At 42.2% G+C, this 21,602-nt stretch overlaps 1 protein-coding gene across 2 annotated transcripts in view; it reads right to left on the reverse strand.

Annotated features, from left to right (window-relative positions):
• Positions 1–269: 269 nt before the first annotated feature.
• Positions 270–21,602, reverse strand: part of c14h21orf62 (chromosome 14 C21orf62 homolog) — a 32,929-nt gene continuing 11,596 nt past the window's right edge. The window contains exons 1-2 of one of the 2 annotated variants that reach the window (XM_033032567.1): positions 9,346–9,861; positions 270–1,703 (exon numbers count right to left, since the gene is read on the reverse strand). In XM_033032567.1, the coding sequence (XP_032888458.1) occupies positions 979–1,647 (669 nt within the window). In that variant the 5' untranslated portion in view covers positions 1,648–1,703; positions 9,346–9,861 and the 3' untranslated portion in view covers positions 270–978. Of the gene's footprint in view, positions 1,704–9,345; positions 9,862–21,602 lie in introns of those variants that run through there. The other variant, XM_033032566.1, reaches the window with a different exon arrangement.

Here is a 21,602-nt window from a genome sequence, read left to right on the forward strand (position 1 = left end):
GCTATAACTGATAATCTCCTAATCCAGGCAGCATTCTGGTTTAAAAAAACAAGAGATGTTTTGGGTCGGGGCCCTTCCTCAGACTCTGAAGAAGAAGGTTTGAAGAAGGGTCCCGACCCAAAATGTCACCTGTCCTTTTTCTCCAGAGATGCTACCTGACCTGTTGAGTTACTCCAGCACTTTGTACCTATCTTTGGTACAAACCAGCATCTGCAGTTCTTTGTTTCTAACACCTGATTTAGTTTATTATATTTTAGAGATACAGCGTGGATACAGGTGCTTTGGCCCTCCATGCTGACCATCAATCCCCCATGACCAGTTCTATGTCCTGCACATTAGGGGCAATTTACTGAAGCCAATTAACCTACAAACCTGCACAACTTTGGAGAGTGGAAGGCAATCGGTGCACCTGGAATAAACCCATGCGGTCACAGGGAGAACATGCAAACTGCATACAGACAGCACACATGGTAGGGTTCGAACCTGGGTCTCTGGCACAGTGAGGTAGTAACTCTGCCACGACACCACAGTGCCGTTAATCTCTTCCCAGAAATCTTGGGCCTTGCAGTCTTAGAGGAAACAGAAACTAGCATGATATTGCCAGTTGCTGTTAGTGCTATTTAAAGTTGATGTAAAGTGGAGGAAAAAAGCCTGCCTTTTGAGATTATATATATGGTTCCATAGATGAAGCATTGTAAGTTAATACTGACAAACGTTTTTTTTCAAGTTACAATACAAAGCAGATATTTACAGTGAAATCACTAGGTGATGTGAGCCAAGATCTGAATATACATACTAATCTAGTTCTCACCATTCTGCCCCCCTTTGTTCATGTGGAAAGTGTTAAAATTGGAGTGACATGATTAATGGAAAATCTGAGCTCAGAAGTTCCTCAAAACTTGCATGCAAATGGATTCTTGCAAGTTCAGCATCAATGTTGCCCTTAGTGAGCAATGAAAAGCGAAGTAGTTGCAGTGCCTAAACATAGATAAATGTAACAAGAGAACTGCCAGTCTCCAAGGGGAAGGAGGTTGTGTCATATTGAAGATCTGGAAAATATTCAGCAATATTTGTGACATTTGGCACCGAATATGCTTTTAATTTAGAATCTCCATGCATCAGCGCCATGTTTAAGAATGAAATGTAAAATGAGAATCCAGTGCCATTCTGCAAAGACGACTCAACGACAGCACCCCGTGTGCTGTATATCGTTATGTTCTGCAGTGGGTATTTGACTTTTGACTTGGGGTTTGTCACACAGAGCTCTTTCAGGCCAAAGATGACAAGGTATTCAGTCAGTACAGCATCAGGGTTGCACAAAGAAAGTCTGAGGCTTGGGACTGATGAATAATTCAGCAGCAGCCCTACAGTAGTGGTGTCTGACAGCCACACCACTAACCTGCTGCTGTGACTAAATGTCGGGCTGGTTTTATCAATATCCTTAGAAAAGACAGTCCTACATTTGCACATAAGGTTGGCAAGAGCAAACCCACAGTCTGGGATACTGGAGACGCAGCTGCAGTTCCGGAAGTTGCTCTCTTTTTGAAAGATAAGTGTGTGGTTACTGCTCCTTAACACAGAGACACAGGCACAGCACCACAGAGCAAAGAGCACCAGCTGGTTTGATGCAGCAGTGGACTTCTTCATCTTTTCAACCAAGCCTTCGGCGGCCTAACAGTAACCTCCCATTTTCTCCATGGGGTCTGAAACAGAAAGACATAGAAATTGTTTGTAAATACATCTTGATCTTTGGAGGGTCATTTAAAAAAACAAGTCGCCCAAGTTGCTGGAGACACAAGGAACTGCAGGTGCTGGAGTAACTCAGTGGGTCAGGCAGCATCTTGAGAGAACATGGATAGGTGACGTTTCGGATCAGGCCCGAAGGGTCTTGACCCAAAACGTCACCCATCCATGATCTTTTTAAATGCTGCTTGACCTCCTGAGTTATTCCAGCATTTTGTGTGCCTATTCTTGCTCAAATTGTTGTTTTTAGCTGAAGGGTGGTTAAACTGCTAAAGGACATTGGTACACAGATGACTAAATTGTGGGTGCAATTTCCTGTTCAAATACAGAACTCAAAAGTTTCATCAGTGCTTCTGCCCATTTCTACTTAATTCTCACTTTTGCCTCATCCAGCTGTGACATTTCCTTTCCCTTTCTTCACTTCTCTATCACTGTTTCAGGCAAATCATTATCAGCCTTTACCTTTAACCAGTAGCATTAGAAGGGCCTCGACCTGAAACGTCACCTATTCCTTCTCTCCAGAAATGCTGCCCGTCCCGCTTTTGTGACTATCTTCGGTTTAAACCAGCGTCTGCAGTCCCTTCCTACACATCTATTTTGCTGTGCATCATATGAAGAAACTATTCTCTCAATTGCTCTGTCTCTGTCACAACTATTTTGCTTTTACCACCTCCAGATTCAGGGACAGTTTCTTCCCCGCTGTTATCAGGCAACTGAACCATCCTATCAACAACAATAGCTGACCTGGGCTACTATCTACTTCACTGGAGACCCTCGGACTTTCTTTAATCCGCCCGCCTTACTGGACTTTGACTTGCACCAAACATTATTCCCTTTATCATGTATCTGTACACTGTGGATAGACACAAAATGCTGGAGTAACTCAGCGAGACAGGCAGCATCACTGGAGAGAAGGAATGGGTAACGTTTCAGGTCGAGACCAGACTGAGAGTCAGGGGAGGGGGAGATACAGAGATAAGGAAGTGTAAGGTGTGAGAACGAGACCTCAAAGTCATTGGAGATCAAGGAAAATGTAGAATAGATCATTGTTAGCTAGGTGAAGGTGACAACAAAGCAAACAGAGATAAAATGATCAGGGACAGTCAGACTGGTCGGAGAACCGAGAAGGAGAGGGATGGAGAGAGAGGGAAAGCAAGGGTTACTTGAAGTTAGAGAAGTCAATATTCATACCGCTGGGATGTAAGCTGCTCAAGTGAAATATGAGGTGCTGTTCCTACAATTTACAATGTACACTGTGCACAATAGTTCAAATGTAATCATGTATAATCTTTCCGCTGACTAGATAGCATGCAATAAAAGCTTTTCATTGTACCTTGGTACAATAAAATAAACTAAACTAACTAAACTAAACAACTTCCACATCAATGCTTGCAATAGAATCATTGAATCATACTGCTCAGAAGTGGGCTCTTCAGGCCCACTTTGTTCATGTCGATCAAGATTCCTGACTACACTGCCCCAATTGCCTGCATTAAACCCATGTCCCTCAATGCCTTTCGTATCTAAGTCCTTGTCCAAGTGCTCTTAAATGTTTAATTGTATCTGCCTTTACCACCTCCTCCAGCAACTCATTCCAAATAACCCTCACCCAGTGAGTGAAAATCTTACTCCTACCTCTCCTTTGAATGTATCCTTTCTCAACGTCAACCCGTTTTATTCCAAACTCTCTTGCCCTGGGACATAGGACTTCCATCTTCCTCAAACATTGATTCCCCACTCTGGGTGACAGGGCTCTCAGTCGTGTCTATTTCATATCCTACCATCATAGAGTCATAGACACATTGAAACATACAGTACACAAACAGGCCCTTCATCCCACCAAGCCCATGCTGACTTTTTGACCATCAATACTAATCCCCTTTGCCTGCGCTTGCTCGTTCTTCTTTGCCTTGTCTATTTAAATGTCTGCCCAAATTCCTTTTAAACATAAGAAATATATCTGTTTCCATCACCTCCTCAGGCAGCACTTTCCAGAAATCAATCACCATCTGTGTTAAAAACATTCCATTCAGATCCCCTTTACAATTCCTACCTGTCAGCTTACCAATGCTCTTTTGTCTTTGGTATTTTGACCATCTACCCTAACTATGCTTCTCATAATCCTATGTACATTTTTCATTCTGCTCTCGTAATTCTAATATCATGACAACATAGATAGAGCTATTTATGCCGGCTCAGGGAACAATCCCATCAAATATAACCCTTCACTTACCTTCTTGTGACCTGTTTCAGGATTAACACTCCCTGATTCTTCTGCCAGCCACCAATACTGAGGGCATTTTACAGTAACCAATGGAGTTGACAACCTGCTGGAAGGTGGAGAACCCAGAGAAACCCAACTGCTAATTGGGAAACCAGGCAAAAGAAAAAACACTCAGACAGCAGTAGAGGTCAGAATTGAACCCAGCTTGCTGGAGCAGTGAGAGAGTCGTACTACCTCCAGCGCCAACACGCAGAGAGATTGGATCCTTCTCGATCTCTCCTTTCATCCTGCCAATCTCCGCATTCAATGAATCATCCATTTTAATTTCCAATCTTTCCAACCACATTTTCCAGTGCACACGCCTGTTCACATTGCAACTGCATAACACTCTGGCCCACTTAACCATTTCAATTAATATCCAAGATAGACACAAAATGCTGGAGTAACTCAGCGGATCAGGCAGCATCTATGGAGAAAAGGAATAGGTGACGTTTTAGGTCAAAACCTTTCTTCGGACTGCAGTCTGAAGAAAGGTCTCGACCCGAAACGTCACCTATTCCTTTTCTCCAGAGATGATACCTAACCTGCTGAGTTACTCCAGCATTTTGTGTCTGTCTTCGGTATAAACCACCATCTGCAGTTCCTTCGTACTCAATTAATATCCATCCCCCCTCACTCATGGATTATTCCTCTTCCAGTTACACCATCTTTACACAAACCTTTACTACCCTAGTTCAGCCAACATCACCACTTGTTGTGTCCTTCAATCACTCCTTGTTTCCATGCTGTATCTCTAAACAAAAATGAACTAAAGTGGGTGGCAAGAGATTCACTAGGGACTTGATGGCATGTGAGAGGGACTAGTTTGCAGGGAAATATGTAAAGTAATATGACTGACGGGAAGGTTGAAAGCTAGTATGAACAGAATGTGCCAAACGGCCTCTTTCTATCATGTAAAAAAGGTAAGAAAATATGAGAAAAAGTATAACATTAAGGAATGATTCACCATGCAAAGCTGCAAAGTATTATGCTAAAGTCACGGTCTACAGCAGTAAATCTAGATAGCTCCAAATGTCCTTGCTAATTAATTTTAGACAAGAAAAAGCACTCTTAAATGGGGTCATAACTATACCGAACTTGCACAAGTTTCTTTTCACTCTCACTATATAGTAATAACGTGCAACACCTTTACAGTAGCAAATCATCATGGGGCTCCCCTTAAGGTTTAAAATGTTTGAGTGATTGTTGTTTTCTTGCTGAGTTTGTAACAGACCACATCAGAGTGATTTCTATATTTTTTCCTGAGAAAATATTTCAATGTACTTAGAGTTTCAGATTGCTAAGTTTAAATCAAAAAAATTCTCCCCCCTTTCCTTCCCTTGACTGGAACTGGGGCATGAGCACCATTGCAAAAAATTGCAGTCTGAGTATTATTATCGTCTGTGAAAGTGCAGTTTCCTATGACTTGTCTGACTCAAAATTTACCTCTGTCTTGAATTATTCATTCTTTGTTCAGCTGTCTGGACCATGAGCTAAGCTATCTTTATTCCTTCTACACTTCAGCAAAATCAACCTCTTGCATTTTCTCTTCAGGATTTGTTACCAAACAGCTCAGTGATATAATAGAAATCTGGATATCAAGCCAAGACGTGACTCAAGACTGTTTATTTTAAAAAAAAAAAGCACAAAATAGCTTTGATGGTTTCAATATTCTCAATGCAAAATGAAAGAGAGCTGTGATCATCATTGCAGCTACAGTATGCTACATAAACTGATTTTTGAATCATCAAAGACAGTGGAAAGAACTATCCGGTTGAATGTATAGTTTGTTGTGGTTTTTATATTGTTTTTAGCTGTGTATATGTGGGGGGCGAGGGGGGGGGGGGGGGGGGAGGTGGGGGACACTTTTAAATCTCTTCCCTGTACGGGGGACCCGACCTTTTCCCTGTCGGGACCTGGGGGCTCCAGTCGTAGGGCTGGCCGGCTTCGGAGCGTGGAGAGCTGTGGTGGCGCGCGGCTGTGACCAGACTCCGGAGCTCGGAGGCTCCAGCCGCATGTCTGGTGGACGGCGACATCGGGAGCTCGCGAGTCCTTGGTGGGAGACCACTTTTCGGAGCTCCCGCAACGGCAACTTCTCCCGCCCGAGTTGCGGGGTTGAAAATGACCCGGAGCGGGTTCTTACATCGCCCGGCGCGGCTTTAACGGCCGCGGGACTTGCCATCGCCTGCCGTGGGCTCCAACATTAAGACCCGGAGCGGGGCCTTACATCGCCCGGCGCGGGACTTTCCATCGCCCGCTGGGTGCTCCAACATTAAGACCCGGAGCGGGGCCTTACATCGCCCGGCGCGGGACTTTCCATCGCCCGCCAGGGGCTCCAACATTAAGACCCGGAGCGGGGTCTTACATCACCTGGCGCGGGACTTGCCATCGCCCACAGGGGGCTCCAACATTAAGACCTGGAGCGGGGCCTTACATTGCCCGGCGCGGCCTTAACGGCCGCGGGACTTGCCATCGCCCACCGGGGGCTTTAACATCAGAAGAAGAATGGAACACAGGGGAGAGACAAGACTTTGCCTTCCATCACAGTGAGTAGGAGATTCACTGTGATGGATGTTTGTGTAAATTGTGTTGGTTGTGTGTCTTGGTTCTTTTCTTGTTGTATGACTGCAGAAACCAAATTTTGTTTGAACTTCATTTGAGGTTCAAATGACAATAAATAAATTGTATAATTGTATAATGGATACTTGGATGAAAAAGAGGTACACAAGTTTGAAAATGCATATCTCCGGATTCAGAGACAGTTTCTTCCCAGTTGTTATCAGGCAACTGAACAGTCCTCTCATCAGCTGGAGTGTGGTTCTGACCTCGCATTGATATCATTGGGATCTTTGAAATAGCTTTAATTGGCTTTATCAGACTTTATCTTGTATAAATGCTATACCCTTTATCCTAGGTAATGTGGACAGCTTGATTGTAATCATGTATAGCCTTCTTTTTGACTAGATAGCACATGAACAAAGGTTTTGTTCAGCGGGACTGTCATATGAGGAAAGATTGAAAAGACTAGGCTTGTATTCACTGGAGTTTAGAAGGATGAGGGAGGATCTTATAGAAACATATAAAATTATAAAAGGACTGGACAAGCTAGATGCAGGAAAAATGTTCCCAATGTTGGGCGAGTCCAGAACCAGGGGCCACAGTCTTAGAATAAAGGGGAGGTCATTTAAGACTGAGGTGAGAAAAAACTTTTTCATAGAAACATAGAAAATAGGTGCAGGAGTAGGCCATTCGACCCTTCGAGCCTGCACCGCTATTCAATATGATCATGGCTGATCATCCAACTCAGTATCCTGTACCTGCCTTCTCTCCATATCCCCTGATCCCTTTAGCCACAAGGGCCACATCTAACTCCCTCTTAAATATAGTCAATGAACTGGCCTCAACTAGGCCAGTTCTTTCACCCAGAGAGTTGTGAATTTATGGAATTCCCTGCCACAGAGGGCAGTAGAGGCCAAGTCACTGGATGGATTTAAGAGAGAGTTAGATAGAGCTCTAGGGGCTAGTGGAGTCAAGGGATATGGGAAGAAGGCAGGCACGGGTTATTGATAGGGGACGATCAGCCATGATCACAATGAATGGCTCGAAGGGCCGAATGGCCTCCTCCTGCACCCATTTTCTATGTTTCTATGTCTATGTCTAATGAATTATGTAACCAATACAGTCAAAATAAATGCAAATTTATTGTAACTTCTATAGCAAGATATTTTATGAAGACATTTCAAAACACGATCAACTTTTTAAAATTCACCCAGTAATATGCATACCCAGTGCAGAAAAAGACAGTAATTGATGTTATTTCTTCAATTATAATAGTACTCTCAACAAAATTTCAACTGCATTCCTCATGTTTCTTGAATGTTTTGGAAACGCATTGAAGTGCAATAGTTCAAAGGTGCAGGGCTAAATACATTAACAATTTTGACACAATCAACTGTTACTTTGATCATAAGGGGCTGCTTGTTTGGCTTCACATGGTGAGGTTGGCAGTGGAATTATCCAGAAGGGGTCATAATTTTAGTTTTATCAGCATCAGTGATGAATTCCTAATTTGTTAAATTTCTTTCTCCTGCTCTTGTTGAAAGCAACAGCTTATGTCAGTCTCTGGCTCTGCAGGCACCAGCTGCCCTCTGGTACCTGTGCCAAGTGGCCGCCACTGGTGTGTCAATGAAATGTGAATGATGTGATCGGTCTTCAGTGGCATAACAACTGAGCCCAACTTTGTCCTCGCCCAGAGTGCACAAGCATAATTACACTCATTGAAGATCTTCACCTAACCAGTCCAACTGTCTGAAGATCGGTCCCGACCCGAAACGTCGCCTGGGATGCTGCCCAACATGCTGAGTTACACCAGCACTTTGTCAAACTCCAGCTATTTCTTTGGCTGAAACCAGTCAATTAAGCACAGACCATCTTCATAGCCTGGCATCTTCCTGAACACGAGGGGATGGATGTGTGTTGGAGGCGTCGGGAGAGATAAGGGCTACCCACAATAATCATTGAGGAAGCACGAGTGTGCAGAGAAGTGTTTATGTGTGTGTGTGGACAAAAGCAGTAACGTTTCAAATCCGCATGAACCCCTGCTGGGTGCCATGGCTTGGTGCCTTACCATCTGGGTGATCCACCCACTGAGCTGTCTGCGTAGATCGAGTTAAGTTTTTCATGCAATTTAGATGCTTCTACCAAACAGCTAACTCATTTCATATGCTTACAACCCAGCGGTATGAATATTGATGAATATTGAATTTCAAGTAACCCTTGCATCCCCTCTCTCTCCGTCCCTCCCCCACCAAAGTCATACTAGTTTCACTGTTGTCCTGGTGAGTTTCATTGTCTGTAAAACTCGTTTTCACCTAACCCACAGCAAACAATGGACCGTTTCCTTGATCATTGTAACATTTTTGCATATCTTTCATTAATTTGTTCTATATCTCTCTATATCACCGTCCATATCTCTTGTTTCCCTTTCCTCCGACTCAGTCTGAAGAAGGGTCTCGACCCGAAAACATCACCCATTCCTTTTCTCCAGAGGTGCTGCCTGACCCGCTGAGTTACTCCAACTTTTTGTGTCAATCATTTGAATGCTTTCCGTTTGTTAATTTTGAGAAAGGCAGACTATATTTTGACGGAAAATTGGACATGTGGGAATGAAGGCTAGGCTAAATGTCAATTTATCAAGCAGATCAACATCTCTCAAAGTCATTAATTAGCTGGAGGAAGGAAGGGTGTGCTCCTTCTGAAGTTCGAACCTACGCGCACTTCAAGCAGTAAGATCCGCAGGCAACACACGCGTAAAAAAAAAGAAAAACCATATGACTTACATTACGCAGATAGAAGGTTGTAAAATTCGGAATTAATCATCAGCACCGTACTCGAATAATGCTCAGGTAAACAGACTTCACTAAGTCATCAGGCGGAAGAATATATTTTCTCCAATGGCATCTGCTTCTTGTTGCATGCATATCACTGCTTTCATAGCAACCTGCTGGCAGTACGTCTAGGTGTCTACTGTGAAGTATATAGGGATGGTTCCAATTACACTGTTTCTGTCGTTAATCCAGAATCCAGACATATCGTCGCTAATAGCTATAGCGATTTTTTTTAAGAGACTATATAGCTGGAGCCAGGGAAGGCTATTTGTTTCTCCTTTGTAAAGTTTTCTGGCAAAAAAAGATTGTAACAGTGAGATTTTGGCAAAGGGGCTAAAGATTCTGCAGGCGCAGTTTGTGCACTGCTGTTGATCACCATTCTATTGCTGCTCCATTCTTGGTAATCACGGGGCCTGGACACAGGGGAAGAGCAGAAGTCAGCAGCATATGCACACAAACTGGAACAGATCCACACTGCAAAGAAAAAAATTGGATAACTTGAAATGGATCAAGTTAGGAAAAACACTCATAAGATTCAGTCGGATTTCTGCAGCTCCTACTAGCTTTTCACAGTGGGATAACTTCAAGCTTTGAAAGTCTAGAAAACCCTATAAATTCACATAGTTTCAGAGAGCAAAATGGGCAATTAGCCCATCCTGCCTGCACTGACTCTTTGAAAGAGTTGCCCAATTAGTTCCACCCTACTATTTTTTCCCTTGCTGTATCTATTGTTTTGCTGGTAGAACAGCTGCCTCACAGCTCCAAAGACCCGGGTTCATTACTGACTTTGGATGCTGTCTGTGTGGAGTTTGCACGTTCTCCCAGTGACAGCATTGGTTTCCTCCAGGTGCTCCGGTTTCCTCCCACGTCCCAAGGGTGTTCAGGTTGTGTGTTCATTGGCAGCTGTAAATTGCCCCTAGTGTGTACTGAGTGGATGAGAAACTGGGATAACATAGAAACAGTGCGAACTACTGATCGATGCTCAGCATGGACTCGGTGTGCTAAGGGCCTATTTCCACACTGTGTCTCCACACCCTAAACTAAACTATATGTCATTTTGAAACTTACTATAGATGCTGCTTTTTGCCATGTTTTCAGATTGGTTATTCCATATCATAATAACGGTTCAGGAAAAAAGTAAATCTCCTCAATATTCTCTCTGATTCTTCCTGTCAATTTACTGTCTCTTTTGGACACCCATTCCCCCTACCAGTTTTCACCTTTCAATGTAGAGAAATTTAAAAGATGATTCATATCAGTCTGCACAGCCTTTCCCTCATCATCCTATGTTTGACAGTGAAAGTTACCTTTGGTCCCGACCGATCAAGTGAACCTGCTAACTGTACGGGCCATGATGAAGAAATTGCACCAAAATTGGCAGTGTGGTTGATGGTGAAAAAGAAGGTTCCACGCACAGGAGTGATCAAAGGGTTCATGAGGTGAACACAAAAGTAGTAAATGGATTTTGGTCTGATTAAGTGTGAGGTAATGTATGTGGGGAATGCAAGCAAGGAAAGGGGATGTGTGATGGATAGTCCATTCTTATCCCAGATGCTAACTGGTCCATTGAGTTCCTCCAGCACGTTATGTTTTGTGAGATAAGTAGTAACATAGGCAAGTTGGGCCAAAGGGCCTGTTTCCATGCTGCATGACTCTATGACTCTATGAATCGAATAATTTGGAGAGCAGGTCCACAAATCACAGAAGATGAGTTACCACAGTTCTTCCTCTGAAGATGTCCTACAGTGATTTCCAAGAGTCATGATAAATTGGGTGAAAAGAATGGGACGCAGATGCGAAAAGGATGAAGGTACATCAATAGATTTTCCAAGTGCTGTATGAAAGGGATTTGTATGATTTGGAGGGGAGTCTGCAGGTGGTGATGTTCTCATGCAGCACTTGTCCCTGGTCGGAGAGGTTGCATATTCGGTGCATGTTCTCAGAGTAGTCTAGGCCCACATTGCACTTTGAAGATGGCACACACTGCAACCATGATTCCAATTATCTATTGCATGAAAAATTGCGTATTAATTATAGTTGAAATGGCATGTTTCTTAATTTTAAAATTAGACTTATTCTGGCTTCTCCCACGACTCAAACTGACTCAGTGTCATTTGTGGCTTAGTGGTTAGTACTTCACATGTGAGTCAGTAGGTTAAGGGTTTGAGTTCTTTGCCAGAGAATTTAGTGTTTGATTGTCAAAGATGTTCTTTTGCGTTTATGCAATTAAACAGCAATCTATTCGATCAATGGAATGGAAATAAAAGATCCCATATTTAAAAGGAGCAGAGAAGTTCTCCCATGTGTTCCTGATAATATTTCTCACAACTAATTACATTTTATATTAATATTATGTGCTCAATATAGTTATAGAATATTATTTATAAACTTTATTGTGTAAATTTAATTGTTGCATTTCCTACGATGACTGTTTCAAGTAGGCTGTATTTTATTGTATTGAAACCTTATTTATTTTAAAACTACATTTCCCCCCTAATTTTTTATTCCCGCGTTAATAGAGATTTGGGGCTGCACAGTGGTGCAATAGTAGAATTGCTGCCTTAAGGGGCTGTCCCACTTGAACGACCTAATCCACGAGTTTAGAAGACCCTAGACGAGTTTTTAAAAATGTCAAGGTCGTGTTGACTAGCCGAAGTAAAAGTCCTCCTACGACTATGTCTACGGCCTCCTACGACCCCCCTCAACCTCAGTCTTCCACAACTAAGATCAACTACGACTAACTACGAGTGGAAAATGATCACATGATAAAATGATGTCATGTTTGCATTTTTTTTCTCGGGCCAGTTACCGACCTACGACTACCTACGGCTATCTACGACTATCTACGACTACCATCATGACCTACTTACGACCTACCTACCACCTGCCTAGGAGTAAAAAGTATCAATTTTTTCCATGACGACCTTTTTTTTACTTGTGGACATTTTTTATCAGGCTGGATAAAACGGCGCGACTTTTTGAATTGCTGAATTATATTTGTGGATACCCTGCCTCATGGTTTTGCTTTACCATAAACTCCAAATTCTCCATATTCTTCCAAATTTACCTTCTCCTGTTGTATTGCCGTGTCCTCTCTGGCATTCCTTTTTTCTTAACTCATCAAACTTAACATTTTAAATCTCATCCTCAAGTTCCTTCTTTTCATCATAATGTTGGATTCACTTCCTAGCCTACACTTACCCTTGCAATCTTTGTTTCTCCGAATACCCAAATCTGTGGGTTGAGATTATCAGGCTGACATTCACATGAGTGAGGACATGCATTAGGACCACCCAGAGGCCATGTAAAAGCAATGGATATAGCACACTACCTCACAAATTACCCGCCCACCTGCATCAATTGCCTGGGAGCACAAGTATGTATCCCCCAGGTTGCACTCTATTCTGATTTCAAAATATATCTCTGATTCTTCATCGCCTGGGTCTCAAATGTCTTATCCAACAGCATAGTGGGAATACCTACACCAGAAGGACTGCAGCAGTTCAGGCAGTGTCACTACCTTCTCAAGAGCAATTAGAGTTTGGCAATAAATGGCAGCATTACTCACATCCTGAAATCGGAAGGAGTAGAATAAATCAAGGATATGAATATACTTGGAGAATATGGTTCCACTTTGCATACTATATTGTTGCATCGCAGCTTGGTTTGGAATAACTCTGCTAAAAAACGCACAAGATTTTAGATGGTTGTGGATGAAGTCCAGTCCATCGCACAGACCAGACGCTCCACCATCATCTCCATCTACACTTCAAATTGCCTGGGGAAGGCACCCTAATCAAGATCCCTTTACATCTTGATCATTTGCTCTTCTCCGCTCTCCCATCATGCAGAAGATACAAATATTTGAACGCACGTACCACCAGACTCAGGGAAAGCTTCTTTCCCTCTGTGATCAGACCACTGAAATGGTGTTGTAACTGCACTCTGATATTTTCTCCATGCACTACCTACTATAGTTATACATGACCAGATTGTATTTGTGTATAGTATTTTCTGAAAGAAGACATCTCTGATGTCCTAGAATAGAAAACCTCGAATGGTTATTCTGTAATCTGTTTTTTGCTGGTTCAGTGCAAATCTTTCTGGTCTGCTTTCTTTCTGTCAATGAAATATGTTGTTTGTGGAATATTGTTATTGCCATGGTGATACTTTTGCCTCTGGATCTACTTATTTTTCCCTTATTGAGTTTGAAAGCAATGTGTTTTAGTTCCCATTCTTAAAAAAAAAAAAAATACACGATTGCAGCTGATCTCTCATGAGGTTGCTTGGGGCGGTTTGAAACACCCTTGTGATGTTTAGCCCAATCCCAATTCACTGTGGGGATTTAAACACAGTCAGGGGAAGACGGATTGTAAACCAGTGGAAGGCAGGCAAGCGGAGGAGGAATGGGGGAATAGAATGGTACACGGTCAGGGATACTTCGATAGATGAATGTGGGCATCAGAGAGCCTTAGGGTTGCACAGAAAAACACAGGTTGTAGAGGTCAAGGCTGGAGTTTGTCTAGTAATGAGAATTGGAACACAATGGAAGAGAGGACAAGGGAGAGATTGGAACAAAGACGTGCTGACAGGAACATTGAACTTGTAAAAAGTACAAGGTTACCTATTCAAGCCAAGACTTTATAGTTCCCAGAATGAGAAACTTAAAGAATTTTTATACTGTAGATTCTGAATAGGATGAACCAGTCACATAACATGTTGAGATATGCTTTTAAACCTTGACTAACGCAAAGGAAAATGGTTGAAAATAAAACCCCAGGGGATTATCAGCAGACTTTTGTAATTGTGCGAGAATAAGTAAAAACATGAACTCCTGAACTTAATGAGGTAAACTTGACAGGAAATGTTCAATATGAGTTGACACCCTGCAACTTTAATCAACAAGCACAAAATGAGATGGTCCACCTCTTCAGCTGTAATCTTACACGCATATTCTTCTTCATTCATCTGGATTAATGAAGTCCCTACAATTAAAATGTCCACATTATTTTGAACTCTGCCACAAACTAAAGAACATACCGAAACAAAACAGAAACACAGTGTCAGTATAACTCAACATCTCTGGATGGAATGGATAGACGTTTTGGGTTGGGACCCTTCTGACGTTGTCTGTCTATTTCCTTCATAGATGCTGCCTGACCAGTTGATTCTTCCGGCACTGTTGAAGATTTCAGCATCCACAGTTTCTTGTGTCTCCAACATACACAGAAAAATTGAAGGTTTGATGCAGGAACTGGCTTAATTTGAAGCAGATACAATACAATACAATACAATTTATTTGTCATTTGAACCCCTTGAGGTTCAAACAAATTGTTGTTTCTACAGTCATACACACAAAAAAGAACCAAGACACGACACAATTTACACAAATATCCATCACAGCGCATCTCCTCCTTGCTGTGATGGAAGGCAAAGACTTATCTCTCCCCTGCACTTCCCATTCCCCTCCCGATGTCAGAGTCAAAGTCAAAGCCCCCGGCGGGCGATGGCAATTGTCCCGCGGCCATTTACGCCACGCCGGGCGATGCAAGGCCACGCTCCGGGTCTTGTTGTTGGAGCCCCCGGCGGGCGCTAGCAAAGTCCCGCAGCCATTCCAAGCCGTGCGGGGCGGTGATGTGAGGGCCCGCTCCAGGTACTCTTCAACCCCGCAACTCGGGCGGCTGAAGTCACCGTTGGGGAAGCCCCGAAAAGCGGTCTCCCAGCAGGGACCCGCGGGCTCCCGGTGTTCCTGTCTGCCAGACCTGCGGTAAGCCTCCGAATCCCCGGGGTCGGGTCGCAGCAGCGCGCCACCACCGCTCCTCCCGCTCCGAATTCGGCCAGCTCCGCGATGGTGAGTAGGTCCGCAGGCTCCGTGACTGGAGCCCCAGGTCGTTCCTGCTGGAGGCCGCTCCACAGTGCTAGGCCCCAACGACAACGGAGACCCGACAGAGAAAAGGTCGGGTTCTCCGTGCAGGGGATAGATTTTAAAAAGTTTCCCCCCACCCCCCGCCCCCCCACACACATACCCACACCCATACACAAAAAAAATAAATAAAAACTACATTCAAACGAGACAAAAAATAATAAAAAGACAGACGGACTGCAGAGGCCACTGCGACGTGAGTCGCGCCGCCCACCGGAAATGTGATAGCATTTATATTTGTAGGAAGTCATAACATATTTTTTATTCTTAATTGAAAGTAAAAGTGGAAACAATTGTTGGTTCCTGTAATTACAACAGTGCATGTATAAATAAAATCGATATTCACGTGTTTCTTCATGTACCATGATGTATTTTGTCTTACTTCAAGTTAATCAGTTGCAAAGACAACCATGTTTTCAGAAACACTTTTGGATGGGATTTTAACTGGCTTTGCATCTTGAATACGTACTAATGAACATTATTCCTTTCCACAACTAAAACTTCCAAATTATGTAAAAAAAAATTCTCAACTCTGTCTAATTGTCACTGCCCTAACTACCATAATTTTTTTAATCACAATAATTCACCATTCACACTTCACCACCCCTTAAAGAGTCCTTGCGATATTTGATAAAATTATTATGGAAAAGTTTGAAGTTGATTGGCAGCATAACTGTCAGATTGTGAAGACATACACCGGTTGGGAAGAAGTTACCCTACCACATCTCTGGTCTCAGGTCTACCCCTCCCCTAACTCTCAGTCTGCAGAAGGGTCTCAACCCGAAACGTCTTCTCTCCAGAGATGCTGCCTGTCCCGCTGAGTTACTGCAGCATTTTGTGTCTATATCTGGTGTAAACCAGCATCTGCAGTTCCTTCCTACAGATTGGGAAGACATATTCAGTTGTGAACGCCAGTCCATGCAAAATCCCAGCAATGTCCATTTTCAATGGAAGAGACTTTTAAATTGTGTTCCACAAAAACATATAATTAAAAAGATCAAATTCAAGACCTAAGTCAATGTTCTTTGTACTTTCTGTTACTTATAGATCCCTGTAGAGAGTTTATGAGGGTTACAATTGCCACATATAAACATCATGCCTGCATTGCTTATTCGGAATGTGGAGGATAGCTTTGAAAATAAATTCTTCCAATACTCACTGTGCAGCCTTGTGTGTTGTACAGAGTTTAATCAAAGGAAAACACTTGTTGAATTGTCAGTGATTTTATCTATTAACATTTTAATCACAGGTTTGTTTTTGCTTTTTAGGTATGTTTTCTCTCAAGAATTTTACAGCTGCCTTTTATCATGCCCTTTGACCATCACCCAGTTTCCATAACAAGCTAGGAAATTAATGACACAAACAGAGAGAAATCAAATAATCTAGCCGTACTGAGAGAGATGCCGCATAATACTCCAATCAAGTTTGGGTACTTTTAGTAGAGCTGGACAAAACGGCAAAGGAAGTATATGGCTCTGACATTAATGCCCCTGTCCCACTTAGGAAACCTGAATGGAAATCTCTGGAGACTTTGCGCCCCACCCAAGGTTTCCGTGCGGTTCCCGGAGGTTTTTGTCAGTCTCCCTACCTGCTTCCACTACCTGCAACCTCCGGCAACCACCTGCAACCTCCGGGAACCGCACGGAAACCTTGGGTGGGGCGCAAAGTCTCCAGAGGTTTCTGTTCAGGTTTCCTAAGTGGGACAGGGGCATAAAGATAGCGAGTGGCAAGATCTTGGCTGAGAAAAAAGAAAGAAATCTGTTTTGTTGGTGAAAATAACCAGCAAGAAGCAGAAAACACATGTCTTAATATAAATCAGAAGATTTTGCAAAAAGATAATGCGGGACTTTACATGCAGGCTGAACAAATCAAACGAGCAAAAGTACTGTGGTGAATGAATTCATCAATTATATAAGAGATGGTTTTCTTGAGCAATAGTCTGAGGAACCAATGAGGGAAACAGAGTACTTTGGATCCAATATTGTGTAATGCGAAAAGGTAAATTAAATAAAAGACCATTTAGTTTATTATCGTCACGTACATCGAGATACAGTGAAAAGCTTTTATAGACAATAGACAATAGACAATAGGTGCAGGAGTAGGCCATTCGGCCCTTCGAGCCAGCACCGCCATTCAATGTGATCATGGCTGATCATCCCCAATCAGTACCCTGTTCATGCCTTCTCCCCATATCCCCTGACTCCGCTATCTTTAAGAGCCCTATCTAGCTCTCTTGAAAGTATCCTTTTGTTGTGTTCTATCCAGCCAAAGAAAAGATTATACACGACTACAATCAAACTGTCCACAGTGCACAGATAAAGGATAAAAGTACAACATATAGTGCAAGATATAACATTGAAGTCTGATAAAATCCGATTAAAGATAATTTAAACGTCTCTAATACGGTAGTGGGAGGTCAGGACTGCACTCTAACTGGTGAGAAGTTGCCTGATAAGAGCTGTGAAGAAACTGTTCCTGAATCTGGAGGTATGCGTTTTCAAACTTCTGTACTTCTTTTTGATGGGAGATGAAGAAGAGGGAATGACTGGGGTGAGGCTAGTCCTTGAATATGCTGATGGCCTTGCCGAGGCAGCATGAAGTGTAGATGGAAGGGAAGCTGGTTTGTGTGATGATCAGGGCTACGTCCACAACTCTCAGCAATTTCTTGCAGTCTTGAATGGAGCTGCTCCCAAGCCAGGCTGTGACACAACCCAATCAGATGCTTTCTAAGATGCATCTGAAGAAGTTGGTGAGGATTGTTGTGGACATGTCGAAATTCCTAAGCTTTCTAATACTGACAAATTATTATACTGTGTGATAGAATTATATCTGAAAATTACAAGTGATATAGTTTAATCTGAAACCAGAGTCTTAAATCTTAATAAAGCATCGTAATCTGTTAGTTATAGCAGTGGTAGATTGGGAAATTGCATTAAAGGATATGGCAATATACAACAAGAATTTTGAAATCTCCAGACTTTTCAATTAAAAAGCCTAATCACATTGCCATAAAACAGTTTCTTATTTAATGTCCCTTGTCTAGTCTGAAATAAAGTTCATTATTGGATCAGAAGAAATATAATTGTGTGTGTTATATGATTATATACATTTATATAATTTTCATGTATGTGTGTTTATAAACATTTTATTCTTTAACAAGAATTAACAGAATTATGAACTAACAGAATTATGAATCTAACCCTATATCACACACAAAAACTTCCCCCGCAATGTCAATCACCCTGCGAGTCGGGTCGGTTCCGGTTACTACAAAATCAACTCAAACACTGCTTGTGAACCATTTAAAAAGAAATGATTTAAAAAACATTAAAAAAGACAATTACCAGAATCAAATTTTATTGTTGACAAGAAGTATGAACTGACAGATTTATGAATCTAACCCACACAAACTGTTGCCCCGCAACATTGATTACACTGCGAGTCGGGTCAGGTAGGCTCAGGTTACTAAAATGGGCGTGGAAAAATGCCCATGATCCCCTCCATAGCGTACTACACGTCAACCCATTGCATTTCGCAGGAGTAGCCTATCTTGCTCCGCTATAGGATCTTTGCTGAAGACTGAAAATGTCTGATTTCAGGGAGCTGAGGCATTGATAAAGAAGGGAAAAGTAGAATACAGGTGGAGACTGGCAACAAACAAAAGACGAGATTATAAGAATTTCTATTGAGATATAAAGAGGAAAAGATAAACTAAAGTTAATGTGGGTGCCCTACAGAAAGGAGAAATTATTTTGGGGAATGAGTTAACAGCAGAGATATTGGGGGTAAAATGCTGGCAGTAGGACTACATGGGTAATATTTGGGCTGAGAAGCTGTAAGTAGTTGGCTGCTGCAGGGATTAGCAGTGGGACTGTAGCTGTTCACTGAATCAATGCTTTGGACGGGAGGATCAAGTGTATGTATCCAATTTTGCTATTGATAAAAGTTAGTTGAGGGTGTGGGTTGTGGGGACGATGCAGAGCGGCTTCAGGGGCCGGTGGGCTGGTTAAGTGAATGGGCAGATTTTGCAAAAATATGAGGTTTTTCGCTTTGATTAGGAAAGAAAGAAGTAATGTATGTTTAAATGGAGAGAAGTTGGTTTGCGTGATGATCTGGGCTGCATCCACAATTCTCTACAATTTCTTGTGCTCTTGGATGGAGCTGTTCCCAAACCATGCTCTGATGCATCCTGATAAAATGTTTTCTAAGGCGCATTGGTAGATGTTGGTGAGATTAGTTTAACTTGGCATTATGTTCAGCACGGACTTTGATGCCTGTTCCTGTTCTATGGTCAAACAAACGAACATTTGAGAAACAAACAGGATAGATGTGTATGGATTTGCCAGCAGCTGTGGGCTGTAGGCGTCTTCTCTTGGGAATGAATGGGGCATTTCTGTGAGTCTGCTCTACCTCTTGAACCTCTCCTGAGCTGCAGAAATCAAGGTGTGGGTCAAACTGAACATAACTGAGAGCTCTTGAGTTTTACTTCTTTCATTGATTCATATTACTTGTCTACCTTTCATCTCTGAACTGGCAATGAACCATTTGTAGCCTCCCAAAGTTACCCGTTGTGGGCTGATTATTGTGAACGTTATTCAGAGTTGTGGTTTTTAAATTTGTGGCCATCAGGTTGGGAGTCCATCACAGCTCAACTGCAGCTGGGCAGAGGCATCACTGCTACTGGTGTCTTTTGTTATAATAACCATTATTCTGTTAATAATCATTGCCTATTTGATTTCCTATTATATGTTCCATGTAGTCTGCAGCCCAAACTTTCTGGTGTTTTTCTGGTGTAAATATTCACAGAGTCTGGCAATGTTTAAACTGAGAAGTAGAAAAACAAGGAACTGCAGATGCTAGTTTTCAAAATAAAAGACACAAAGTGGTGGAGTAACACAATGGGACAGGCAGTATCTCTGAAGAACATGGATAGGTGACGTTTTGTGTCGGGACCCTTCTTCGGCCTGATTGTAGGTGGGGGGGGGAGGCAGAAGAACAAATCTGAAAGAGAGGATGGGCAGGCCAAAGCCTGGCACATATTAGGTTCATTACCCCAACATTTGATGTTATTGCTTAATTGCTGAAGGAAATTTGCAAGCACAAGCTTGCAAAGTGACAATGGTACAGATAATGTGTTGCATGGTGACTTTTGCCCAAGCAATGCATTAAAATAGGAGGCTCTTAATTTTTCATGAACAAAACCTTATTGCAGTGCTGAAATAGAAATGAATAGTGCCTGTGTTTCCCAGTCAGTTTTTATGCTCATTTTGGCTATGAGCAGCATTAACCCTGACGCACTGTCACTTTACACGTATCCACAACTTTTATCTTGTCTATTTTTATAGTTTCTAATCTTTATACTTGCTTTTAAGATCTATACACACTGTGTGCGCTCGCAGAAATCTGTGTTGTATGACTGCTTATCAGTACATTGTCCTGGTTGTATGTTGAGCCACGTCAAAGAAGATTTTCTGTTATGACTAAAGTTTTCTGAATCTGAATCTGAATGTGCCTGCACTCTTTAAAAAAGGCATACAAAAGCCAATAACAGTACAGAAGCAGCAGAAAGCATTTCCTGTTTTCCTTAAAGCTGTCCACGTAGTGATTTGCTGTTGTTTCTTTTGACCTTTCGTGTTTCGTTTTGTTGTATCCACAGGTTTTCACATTGCAAGTTCATTTGGACTTTTCCTAATGCCACCAACTAGCAAATGAAGGCTAACGATGATATGCCATTCTAGGATATGCTACTTGAAAAAGAGAGACTTTCCAAAATGTTTGTTGCCCAGAAGAAACTGCTAAATGGTGACTGCTTTCAAAACAGGAAATATTTCTATCCATACCAATAGACAACACTTTGTGGGACTAACTTTTCCATTCTAAATGTCTGATAAAGTTAGCTGTTGTATCATTCTACATGGACAAAATGTGATTATTTTTCTAGCTTCTCTTCCAAAATTATTCTCTAAACATCTTCTCCATCAGATGCACCTTTGATATCTTGGCCTTATCCTCTAAACTGCATATGACCCATTCTCTCCAGAGATGTTGCCTGTCCCGTTAAATTACTCTAGCATTTTGTGATCTACCTTCGATTTAAACCAGCATCTGCAGTTCTTTCCTACATATGACCCAATCTCTTTTGCTGTTCTCTTTCTGCAGGTAGTGTCTTCCTTCAAATCTGCCATTGCACCACCTCCCCTAAACCATTGCATCATTTTAAATCTCCCTCTCCTCTTCACATTCTTAGTATGTGCTAAAGACCTCCCAATTCACGTCCATCTTACAC

The sequence above is a fragment of the Amblyraja radiata genome, chromosome 14, assembly GCF_010909765.2.
Source record: "Amblyraja radiata isolate CabotCenter1 chromosome 14, sAmbRad1.1.pri, whole genome shotgun sequence".
Lineage (NCBI taxonomy): Eukaryota > Metazoa > Chordata > Chondrichthyes > Rajiformes > Rajidae > Amblyraja > Amblyraja radiata.